The 12451-nt window shown below is 46.8% G+C and overlaps 1 protein-coding gene across 8 annotated transcripts in view; it reads left to right on the plus strand.

Moving 5' to 3' along the window:
• The window catches only part of STXBP5L (syntaxin binding protein 5L), a 504619-nt gene extending 493138 nt beyond the window's left edge, over nt 1–11481 (plus strand). For all 8 annotated transcript variants that reach the window (XM_082247637.1, XM_082247640.1, XM_082247638.1 and 5 more), the window contains 3 exons: nt 1303–1414; nt 4456–4676; nt 11152–11481. In XM_082247637.1, the coding sequence (XP_082103763.1) occupies nt 1303–1414; nt 4456–4676; nt 11152–11193 (375 nt within the window). In that variant the 3' untranslated portion in view covers nt 11194–11481. The remainder of the gene's footprint in view (nt 1–1302; nt 1415–4455; nt 4677–11151) is intronic.
• The last annotated feature ends 970 nt before the right edge of the window (nt 11482–12451 follow it).

The following is a 12451-nucleotide window of genomic DNA, read 5'->3' on the forward strand; positions in this document are numbered from 1 at the left end:
ATGCTTGCTTTGCAGCTTTGGGTCCTGGTATTACGTACCTGGTGTTGGAGGCCAATGGTGAGAGGGCTTCTCTTGCGGCTAAGTTCCAGGCACCCCTGAAGGTGATAATAGGAGGTGCCAGGCTCAAAGAAGCACAGGTCGCCAGCTGGGACTGATTGCAGGGATGTCCCGACTGGAGTGCTGTCAGGTGGGACATCCAGGTGTGCAGCTGAAGCACTGAGATATTACCTACAGACAGGTGGTGCCTGAGGTAAGTAGCAGATATCAAATGGAGCAGGAGTCAGAAGAGTAGCCAGTTCAAAGCCAAGGTCAGGTACTGGATGTGGGCAGAGGTAATCATGGTCAGGAGGATAACCAGAGTCATACGCAGGAGAGCAGAGAGAGCAAGTCCATTAAACAAGCTGGAGTCAAACCAGGAAGCATGCAGAAGACAGGTCCAGGGGCAAGCCGAATCGGTAACAGGAACCACAGATGCAAGGTATGGAGGAACGAACGTAGTGGAGAGCTGAAGATCAACCAGCAATCGCATAAGGCTTATCTCTATTATTCACATCTGACAGGATAATTGTGTTCCAAGAAGATAACTTCTGGAGCTCCGAAGCTGCTCACTGTGGTCTGAGTTGCTTCAAGAGCAGAAAGTTCCTTCAAGAGTAGAGTTGCTGGAACTGCTATGCCCACCCCTCACCTCCTTCTGTCCATTCACAGAAGCCTTTGTTTAATGTGAACTCATTCACAAAATGCAAAGGCTTCTGTGAATGGGCAGCAGAGGGGAGGGACAGGCATAGCTGCTCTGTGTGCTTCCTTATAAAGGCCGTTTGACGCAAATCCAGGCTGAGAGCATTCGCATCTGTGCATCAGTGCGCATTTGTGCGCATCGGTCATGTGCCAGCATGCATTCTTGCGGCCATGTAAGATACTGGCAGGAATGCCAAGTCTTCGTGAGCCTCTGCTACGGACTGCATCCTGACACCTGGCTTCAGGTCCCACAAGAAACAATATATGCATGGAGTTTGTGAGTTCTCCATGTATTTGCATTGGTTTCCTCCAAGTGCTCCAGTTTTCTCCTGAAATTGACTTTATCGTGTGTGTGGAGGTGATATTAGATTGTGAGCTCTTTAGGGGATTAATGTGTACGCTGTAAGGTGCTGTATATATAATGTGTTTAAAAATACTGGAAATAACACCTATGCCAAAGCTACAGTAACAATGCAATCGGCACACAGTACACAAATATGTTATCGAATTAAAGAATAACTCCATATCTGTGGGTTTCACAGTTGTCTGTCTGTTCCTTACACTCAGGAAATGCTGGGGGACCTCTTCTCGCTGGTGGAGACCCCAGAAGCTCAGAACAGAGGATTTCTGAAAGGACTGTTTGGTGGAAGCGGGCAAACCTTCGACAGGGAAGAACTTTGTAAGTGGCATTTTCTATCACTATATTTCTTACTGTGTCTGCTGGGAGATTGAATATTGTGGGCATTCATTATTCATCTTACCAAAACACATATTGAACTGCGCTCATATTTTTATTTTGTTTAAAAAGTTTGATGGCAACTGTTGTTTGTGACCCTGTCAGGTGGAGTCTTTTCCCACTTTGTGTCCTGCTGGGACATGGTTCTTTTTGGGCTGAATCTCTTCTCTTCTGTCTCTATAGTTGCTAAATTTCTATGAAAAATCACTAGAGCAGTGTTTCCCAACCTCGTTCCTCAAGTACCCTCAACAGACCATGTTTTGGTTATTTGCAGTGGTGGGATACAAAAATTTTATTAACCAGTTCCGACTTTCAGTTAGGGGTCCAATCTGTCCGCCGCAGTGTTGCAGTCATGCTAAAAATCGCAGATCTCCGCCATTACCAGTAAAAAAAAAAAAAAAAAAATGAGATAAATCTTTCCCCTAGTTTGTAGACGTGATAACTTTTGCGCAAATCAATCAAAACACGCTTATTGGGATTTTGTTTAACCAAAAAAATTTAGCAGAATACAACTTGGCCTAAAATGATGAAAAAAATTGATTTGTGTGAGTTTCACCACTTTAGGGGTTTCATCATCCCATCGGGCAGCAGTAGGTCCCCCGGGACTCCCTGTAGAGAAAGAGCTCTAATGGGAGATAGCCACGGAGAAGTCTTAAGGTGAGAAGGGGTCCCTGTCCCCAGGGGAGAAGGGGTCCCTGTCTCCAGGAAAGAAGGAGTCCCTGTCTCCAGTGGAGAAGGAGCCCCTGTCTCCAGTGGAGAAGGAGTCCCTGTCCCCAGTGGAGAAGGAGTCCCTGTCCCCAGTGGAGAAGGAGTCCCTGTCCCCAGTGGAGAAGGAGTCCCTGTCCCCAGTGGAGAAGGAGTCCCTGTCCCCAGTGGAGAAGGAGTCCCTGTCTCCAGGGGAGAAGGAGTCCCTGTCCCCAGGGGAGAAGGAGTCCCTGTCCCCAGGGGAGAAGGAGTCCCTGTCCCCAGGGGAGAAGGAGTCCCTGTCCCCAGGGGAGAAGGAGTCCCTGTCCCCAGAGGAGAAGGAGTCCCTGTCCCCAGGGGAGAAGGAGTCCCTGTCCCCAGTGCTGAGCGGTGCTGAATGAAGCAGGAGAGAGGCACCCGGAGCCAGCTGAGCGCAGGGGCGGGGAATTCAAGACAGCAGCAAGTGCAGTAGAGCAAGAGGCTTTGCTGTCCACCCCCAGAGACAATTATAATAATTAGGCAGCCACGAGGTTTAAAGCAACTGCCTAATTAAAGAGCCGTCTCTGCCTCCCCTCTCAAATTGCCGCCTGGATCTCCAGCTTGCACCGGTTCTGCAAACTTGTAAAATGTTAGTAACAGGTTCGAACGAACCTGTGCGAACCGGCTGAATCCCACCACTGGGTATTTGCCTTAAATAAAACAGCTAATTCGAAATGCCAAAATTATCCAAAAACTTGGAAAAATACGTAGATTTGGTAAAGCATTCAAATTGTATTACACCATAAACATTGTTAAAAACAGTATTGATAAATACCGTATTTAAACCATCACAGAATACCCATGCAGCTAGAATGAATGTGCAGTAACTTCAGCTTAACAAACATTGGCTTATTCAGGAGATTATGGAGTACTGCATAAGAATGCCTCTTAAGGCAAGAGGCAACTGGTCACACCACGTCTTTATGGAGCACAGGGGGCACAATTATGCTGGAACAGAAAAGTGCCATCACCAAACTTTTACCACAAGGTTGGAAGAGCACAGTTGTCTAAAAATGTCTTTGTATGCCATAGTATTGACAGGAGACCTTCACTGGAAACACCTAAACTCAATGATTTGGAGTGTTCTTCACCTTTTGGAAATATAGTGTATTGTTCCTATATTAAACCTGAAATCGAGGAACGGCAGGCATACCATGAAGTAAAGCGGAGTTCAAATCGTTTTTAAGTTTATTAAAAGTCAGCAGCTACAAAAAGTGTAGCTGCTGACTTTTAATAAACACACACTCACCTATTCCACGATCCAGCCGCCCAAAGGCTCGCTCCTCTCTCTTGCCTCTCCCCGGTGCCGGCATCACAAGTGTGGGCACCTGGCTGTGACAGCTTGTGAGTCATGATTTGCCTCCTTGGTGGCCAGACAATCTTTGGCCTAGACGGCCCCATGTGGAAGTGGGAGCTAAGTACCTGTCAAAACTAGGTACCCGCTCCCCCATCCACAAAAAAATAACATGCCAAATGAGGCATGTAAGGCTGGATACACACTATACAACTTTTGTTGTTTGATTTCCTTTAGATTTACCGTCAACTATGTAGTGCAAGGGCCTGCCTTATTGCATACACGTTGAAAGTGTTTAGCTTTTACCTCATATTATATGGTTTTGGTAAATCTAAAGGAAAAAATTTTAAAGGAAAATTGTATAGTGTGTATCCAGCTTTAGGGGGTGACAAGTGTTTAAAGCGGAAGTTCCACTTTTGGGTGTAACTCCGCTTTAAGTCTAAGGAGGTGCTTGCCACATCCTAGACTTATCTCTATTATTCACATCTGACAGGGTTATTGTGTTCCAAGAAGATAACTTCTGGAGCTCCGAAGCTGCTCACTGTGGTCTTAGTTGCTTCAAGAGCAGAAAGTTCCTTCAAGAGCAGAGTTGCTGGAACTGCTATGCCCACCCCTCACCTCCTTCTGTCCATTCACAGAAGCCTTTGTTTAATGTGAACTAATTCACGAAATGCAAAGGCTTCTGTGAATGGGCAGCAGAGGGGAGGGACAGGCATAGCTGCTCTGTGTGATTCTCTCCTCTCACAGCCAAAGTGTATCCTCCAGGAGTGCAATAAACCTGTTACATATAAGTAATAGAGATAGGTCAAAGAAGTCATATGCACCCAATTGGACCTAACTCATAGTGTGCCTGTGCATTTTGCAAAGCAGCTGAATTCCTGGAATTCAGCTTTAATAAATGGTTTTTATGATGTTTGTGTCTGTGGGCTGAATCCGTTAATCTGACGTGTCTCTCTCTGTCCTGCAGTCGGTGAAGCCTCAGCCGGAAAAGCCTCCCGCAGCTTGGCACAGCACATCCCCGGACAGGGTGGGCTAGAGGGAGTGAAGGGAGCAGCCACTGGAGTGGCCGCCGATTTGTATAGAACCCGTCTTGCCCTGGATGAAAGAGGACAGCGTCTTGGGGAACTGGAGGACAAGACAGAACGGTTGTTGTCCAGTGCAGAAGCTTTCTCTAAACACGCACATGGGGTGAGATAAAAAAAACCCAGGCAGTGCCCATTCCACCCAAACCCACAGACTAGTTGTGAGTTCTCTGTCTGCACTGAAGTCATGATTTTTCCAGGTCAGAGACGCAGGGATAGCCAGCGAGCTATTATTTCTCTTTTTGTTCATTGAAGGACACACCTTAAATTCTCACAAATAGGTTTGATGCCACTGCCTTCAGGAGCAGGAGGCTAGTGCAACCTAAAACGATTGTAAAATCTTGTTTAAAAAAAAAAAAAAAAACAATCATGTTATACTTACCTACTTTTTGCAAAGAGTGGCCCAGGTCCTCCTCTTCTCAGGTCCCTCTTCTGTGCTCCTGGCCCCTCCCTCCTGTTGAGTGCCCCCACAGCAAGCAGCTTGCTATGTGGACACCCAAGCCGAGTCACAGCTGCCTGCGTCCATTTAGACACGGAGCCGTGCCCCAGCCCTGCCCCTCTTTCTCCTGATTGGCTGATTGACTTTGATTGACAGCAGTGAGAGTCAATCGCGCCACGCTGCTGTCTCAGCCAATGATGAGGGTAGTCCCGGGTAGCTGAGACACTCCTTCTCGCTGGATAAAGATAGACTCAGGTAAGTATTAGGCTCCATGCACACAGGGCATCATAAAAACGTGCTGCAAAGCTGTTTACATAACGCCGGGAAACAGCAGCTGTAAAAACGTGCTTTCAGTAGCTTTTTCTACTAGCGTTATTGCACGTTTGGCCACAGTAGCTGTTAGCAGCGTTTTTTCTGCCTCCATTCAAAATCAATGGTTCCCTATGGGAGCCTATTGATTTGAATGGAAGTCACACCGCAGGTCGGATCAGGGTGATCCGACTTGCGGTGCGACCTGCACTGTGAGAATCTTGAGGGGGAACTCCACGCCAAAATGGGGTAAAAAAACGGCGTGGGGTTCCCCCCCAGGTTCCAAACCAGGCCCTTCGGGTCTGGTATGGAATTTGAGGGTAGCCCCACGCCGAAAAAACGGCGTGGGGTCCCCCCCAAAATCCATACCAGACCCTTATCCGAGCATGCAGTCCGGCATGCCAGGAAAGGGGAGGGGACGAGCGAGCGGCCCCACCCCCCCTGGATCATACCAGGCCACACGCCCTCAACATGGGGGGGGTGTGGGTGCTTTGGGGCAGGGGGGGCTCTGCACCCCGCACCTCAAAGCACCTTGCCCCCACGTTGATGAGGACAAGGGCCTCATCCCCACAACCCTGGCCGGTGGTTGTGGGGGTCTGCGGGCAGGGGGCTCATCGGAATCTGGAAGCCCCCTTTAACAAGGGGGCCTCCCCAGATCCCGGACCCCCTCCCTATGTGAATGGGTATGGGGTACACTGTACCCCTACTCATTCACCCCATAAAATGCAGTGTATGGAAATAACGACAGGAGACGTTTTGTAAAATTTATTAAAAATCTTCATCCGTCTCTTGTCCTCTCCGGGGGTCTTCTGCTGTCTTCTCCTCTCCGAGGGTCTTCTGCTGTCTTCTCCTCTCCGGGGGTCTTCTGCTGTCTTCTCTCCGAGGGTCTTCTGCTCTTTTGCTGTCCGCCCTTCTTGTCTTCTCCTCTCCGGGGGTCTTCTGCTGTCTTCTCCTCTCCGAGGGTCTTCTGCTGTCCGCCCTTCTGCTGTCCAATCTTCTTGTCTTCTCCTCTCCGGTCTTCTGCTCTTTTGCTGTCGGCTGTCCTTCTTCCTCCGGTCCTCCGACGACGACGTCTCTAACGATTATGCCGGCCTCTGGTCTCTGCAGCTTATTATATAGCCATTAGGGGCGTGGCCGCCAGATGACGTCATCGGGAGACCACGCCCCCTTGTGTCACAGATGACGTCAGCTGTAAAAACGTCCAGTGTGCATGAGGCCTTAGGGGGGCTGCTGCACACAGAAAGTTTTTTTATCTTAATGCACAGAATGCATGCAATGCTAAAAGCATGCCTAAGGGAGGGCCCTCTGGTGGTGGCCAAGTGTCTTAGGAGTTCGGACGTGAGCTTGTAGCTTTTCTTTTGAAGATTGTTTTTTCAACTCTGGTGCTGGCCAACAGGCCGGGTATCTTAGATCCAGTTAGTCCCCCCAGCATCACCAACAAGCACATGCCAACCCCAGCATAGGGGGCTCGGCTGTGACAGCTCTGCTCAGCAGAGCAGCAGGTAGAGGCTCGCCCCCTTGGCAGGCGCTTATGACGGTTGGATCAGTTTCTTCCATCGACCGATGACACCCAGATCATATAGGATCAGAGGTAATTCATCCCCTTGGCTGGAAATTCCTGCGTAGAGGACCAAAAGTCTCAGTTTGTCCCTGCAGTCCGTGAGTATATCTCCTGGGTGGGGAGGGATGTAATGTGTTTACACTGGGTAAAGTGTAGCAAAGTATAATTTCTTCAGTATTGTCACATGAAAAGATAGAATAAAATATTTACAAAAATGTGAGGGGTGTACTCACTTTTGTGAGATACTGTAGGTAAGGGGTGGAGTCACATGTCGACGTCAACTGGTTGCACTGCCCCCTTGTGATGTCACGGACCAGTGCATGCTGGGGCTGGTATGGACTGGGAGGGGACCCCACGCTTTTTTTTTTTTTTTTAATACCGCAAATTTTTTATTTATTCAGCAGGGAAACCCATTGACAGCTGATGACTCTTCAGTTGTTAAAGACGCCGAGGCCAGCTTCCTGGCCCCCTTCCTTAGCAACCAGCATATACTGCACATTGATTGGGCAAAATTTTACCCAATCAGGGTGCAAATGTACTGTGCAGCACACAGTGCATTGCAGGGCGTTTGGCGGTGCGAACGCCCGCCAAATACCTTGTAAATTCGGGTGTTGAACAAACGGGCCGAACAGCCAATGTTCGGCCCAAACTCATGCTCAGGCCGAACAGTTTGCCCAATACTGCTTTTTCTCTAAATTCATTGAAGGACACAGAACACCGTCCAATCTTGTTTGGTGTTATCGTCCTACTGCTGGCTACTAACTGAATCCTGAGTTGCAGATTGGGGGTTTGGCCACCAGAGGGCCGCCCCTTAGGCGTGCTTTTAGTTTAAGTTGCACTTGCTCCTAAAGGTAGCATCAAACCCCTCCGTGGAATTTTAAGGCTGTGTCCCTCTATGAACTCAGAGGAAAGGAAAGGTGAGTACAAAAATCCAATTCATCAGGAGGTTCACAATTACACTGAACACTTATCTCAGCACAGGTTTCCTTTACATTTTACCTGTAGTGTTATTTTTTAATGTGCCAGCAGAATGTTCTAGTAGTCACCTCTAAGTATCTGCATACACTTTTGGTTTCCTTTCTAAACATTTTAGGAGCCTCGAAACATAGGAAGATCTATTTTGTAAATACTAATGCCTCGTACACACGCATCGATTATTGGCCGGGAATTTTCAGCCAACGTCCGATCGCCCGATTTTCGGCTTGTTAGTATGATGCTTTCGACAACCGACTCCGACTTTTCGGCCAAAAAAAATCTGGTGTGCAGGCTATAAAATTTTTGTTGGCCGTCAACACATGGCCGATTTTACGTCAGTCAGTACAGATTTCGGCAGACAAAAATCTGATGAGCAAGATTGGGCATGCTCAGAGAAGAAAAAACACACGGAAAGTGAATCAGCACATGACATCACTTCTGAAGTTGATTTTTGTTGGCCGAGAAAATTCGTGTGCAGTCTAGGCACATTCCAACCAAGTATAAATATGATATAACGTGCCCTAGTGCATCAACTGAGCAACCAATAGTGACGTCCTCTTAGAGGAAACGCGTCAGAAAGGAGCGCCGCAACATCATCACTCATCGCTGCGGACCGCGCTGCAGGCGGCCGCGGCCTTTTCTCTCCATTGCTGTGCCTTTTGTGCCCCGAAACAAGTCGTCTTATGTAAGTGTACCATGTATTTTACGATTAAATAGTCTGTAAGGTACTACACTATTGCACGATTTTTTATTTCTGGGACACTGCGAGATAACCTCAGGCACCGGAGGGAACACATCCAGACCTAGGGACCAAAGAAGGGATACCATCCATTCCCAAGAGAGTGTGTGATTAAGCCCATACCCAAGAGTTTTCTGGTAAGAGGCACATCCTCTCCTTAAGTGTGGTTTCAGGGATCCATCGTGGGTTTCTTATATCTGGATTTGTGTTACTTTTACGCCCTTACATTTCCATCTTTCTGGTAAGGAGCCAATCCAGATATAGTGGTGGGATCATTTGCACTCTAATTTGCTGTGGATTTTTTCACTAAGGAGTTCATCTCATTTACAACATCACTTGGACTTTTTGTTTGGATTGGACTTTTTATTCAAGTTTCACTATTACTTTGAAGAGTGTATTTTACTTCACTATTGGTTGCTCAGTTGATGCACTAGGGCACGTTATATTATATTTATACTTTGCTGTAATGAATATTTTTGTCACATTTTATATTAATTGTTTAATCACGTTGTGATTTACCTCCCTCTCAGGGAACACTTTGTATGAGTTTAGCGCACCTATTTTCCTTCACTGTCACTATATATATTATTTAGGTTTGCAGCTTTATCATACTGTATCCTGCGCACTTCTCACATAACATTCCAACCAACAAAACACAACTCTGGACAAAAGTCGGACGATCGGTCGGCCGATAATCGTTGCGTGTGTACGGGGCATTAGTTTAGCCAGTAACTCTGAGCTTTGGCCTGCCCCCTTCCATGTCTGCTATTGGCCAATGAAGGTGATGCACAGCCACACTGACTATTAGCAAGTTGCATAGTTAGGTTGAAAAAAGACAATGTACTATTCATTCACATTGGGGGCAGGATCTGGGGATCCCCATGTTAAAGTAGGCTTCCAGATTTGGATTTGTCACCCCGCACCCCCACAATCACCAGGGCCAGGGTTGTGGGGAAGAGGCTCTTGTCCTCATCAACATACCTTACCCCAAAGCATCCCTCCTCACTTGCTTGTTCCCCCACCCCCCTTTCCTGGCCTGTTGGGCTGCATGGTTGGTTAACCGGTTGCCGACCGCCGCATGACTATATACTGCGGCGGACAGCCCCGGCCAGGCAAGGTGACGTATATATACGTCACTTGCCTGTCACTTCCTTGTGAGCCAACAGCAGGCGAGCGCGCGCCCGCCGCGGCTCGTTCACAGGGAAGTCAGTGCGTGTGACCGGCGGACCCGATGTCCACCGGTCACTCGCCGATCATCGGTGCAGATGGAGAAAGTCAGGCGGCTGAGGTAAACAAGCCGCCTGTCATTCTCCCCTGTGTAGAAACAGTGATCATACGGTTCTACTATGTAGGACCGTTAATCACTGTTCCTACACTAGTAGCCACAGCCAATCACAGTAAAAAGCACGCCCCTAGGGACACACTTAACCCCTCCTTCCCCAATAAAGTTAACCCCTTCCCTGCCAGTGTCATTTTTACAGTAACAGTGCATATGTATAGCACTGATTACTGCAGTAATGTCACTGGTAACCCCAAAAGTGTCAAAAATGTCAGTCAATGGTCCGATCTGTCCGCCGCAATGTCGCAGTACCGCAAAAAAAATCGCAGATCGCCGCCATTACTCGTTAAAAAAAAAAACACCAAAAATGACAGAAATCTTTCCCTTAGTTAGTAAACGCAATAACTTTTGCGCAAACCAATCAAAATACGCTTTTTGCAATTTTTTTTTTTTTACCAAACATATGTACAGAAAACAAATTGGCCTAAAATGTTAAAAAATTTTGATTTTTACATTTTGTTTGGGGGGGAATTTCATATAAAAAGATGTGAAAAATATTGTTATTTTTGCAAAATTTACGCTCTTTTTTTGTTTATAGCGCAAAAAGTAAAAATCGCACAGGTGATCAAAATACCACCAAAAGAAAGCTCTGTTTGTGGGAAAAAAAGGACGTCAAATTCGTTTAGGTACCACGTCGCACGACCGCGCAATTGTCCGTTAAAGTCACGCAGTAAAAAATCGCAAAAAACCCCCTGGTCAGGAAGGGGGTAAAATCTTCCGGGGCTTAAGTGGTTAAGGGCCTGGTAAGGATTGGGGGGGGGGGGCGTGTAGTTTTTTAATTTATTTTTTATTGCCGACATTTTTTCGTTTACATTCCCCGCTTACAGCTAATGAGCCATCGGTTAAGGGCGTGGCAGCCACCAGTTCCTTTACAACCCGCTAATCACAGGAGAGGAAGGGAGAAGCAGTAGGAGGGAAATATGTAAAATCTAGAAAAAAACACCTGGATTTGCATACAAGAAAGGACTTTGCTTGCTTTGGAAACCGCAGCTTGGCATTGCATGCTATTATTAAGCTTATGATCTACCAGAACACCCAGATCCTTCCTAGCTATGGACCTGGATCTGTATTTTAACCATTCCCTACATTATCCGAAAGTTAAAAAATAAAAACGTTTTGGCCATATACTGTATACACGTTTAAGTCAACTATAACCCTGTTGTGTATTTTCTGCCATGCTGGTCTTTACATGCATTCATGTCTCTGTCTGTCTTTGCAGCTGATGCTTAAATACAAGGACAAGAAGTGGTACCAGTTGTAAGTTGTGGGGGTTTTGAGAGGCATGAAAAATTTCATCCTATCAGGGACCGCGAATGACCCCCCCTCAACCGATGGCTAAACTCCAGCATTCTCCAGCAACACAGAAAGCAGCACGCCGTGGTCCCCACACAGGGAAGCGTGTTGAGCACTGATTGGACAGACTGTGCAACAGGAACTGCACCCTAGCGACCCCTCCCCTGCGGAGCCACCACAATAACAGAACCTGGGGAGGGAGGGTTCGACTCTCTACAAGGACTTTTCAAAATAGATTCTCAAGAGGGCATGTCAACATTTTTTTTTTTTAATGTTTTCTGAAAACAAAAAAGAAAAAAAAAAATTATAAGTGTCCTGTACAAACCTAGGCTATATTCGCACTTCTGGTGACAAACTACGCAGAAAATGTAGAATCCTTATTTGCATGACAAGAACAGACGCATGCTGTGGAGGAAAGAGGCTATAGCAGGATGGATGGAGGATGACGCCGGCGGCCAGTGCTCAGACAGTATTTTTCATTTTGTGCGCATAGTCCTTGCTGTTTCATTTAGCGCTTTGTCTTTGCTGCACTTAGAACCTTCATTGCGTTGTTTCCCAGAAGCGCAAAGGGGGGATTGCAATGCGCAGAAGGGGCGTTTTTTTCAGTGTGCGGAGTTGTACAGATGTATAAAAGAGAGGAAATTATTGTAAAATCCCGGATGCTGGGCTGCACTATCCTGTACCAAACTACTTCTTATGTAAAGGAAACCCGGGCCCCGCGAGCCTACGCTGTATGTAAGTGACCGTGGCGGAACGCCAGCGCGTTTACAAGAGGTAGGTAGCTGTCGCCCGCTCCTTTCAATAGAATAGTTCTACAAATGAAAAGCAAAAATTGTATGTGTTTGAAAATTAAAGTGTAATTTGACATCCCTATGAAGGGAGAGGCTTGCCTGTGTTTTTTTTTTTCCAGTTCGTAAAAAAAAAAAAACTAAACTTTAGGGTTTGTATACACTGCCTTCAGATTTGCAGAGCTTTTGTGCTAGTTTACACTTGCTTCAAAATGTGGCATTGGACACGCTTTTTTACAGCACTCTGAATGCCGATCAAAGCTTCTGTCACTAAATAAAATGGTCACCTTACAGTCCTGGTAAAACACGCTGTGTTTGCTTTGCTTCAAACATGATACCCAATGTCGATCTTGGTGCTTCAGAGTTTCTCCAAGGCCTCCATAGAAGTCTATGACAACACTTGCTAACAGCACCTGCAGCATGTGAGGGGCTTTTATG

Source organism: Pelophylax lessonae, assembly GCF_965119305.1.
Source record: "Pelophylax lessonae genome assembly, chromosome: 2".
Lineage (NCBI taxonomy): Eukaryota > Metazoa > Chordata > Amphibia > Anura > Ranidae > Pelophylax > Pelophylax lessonae.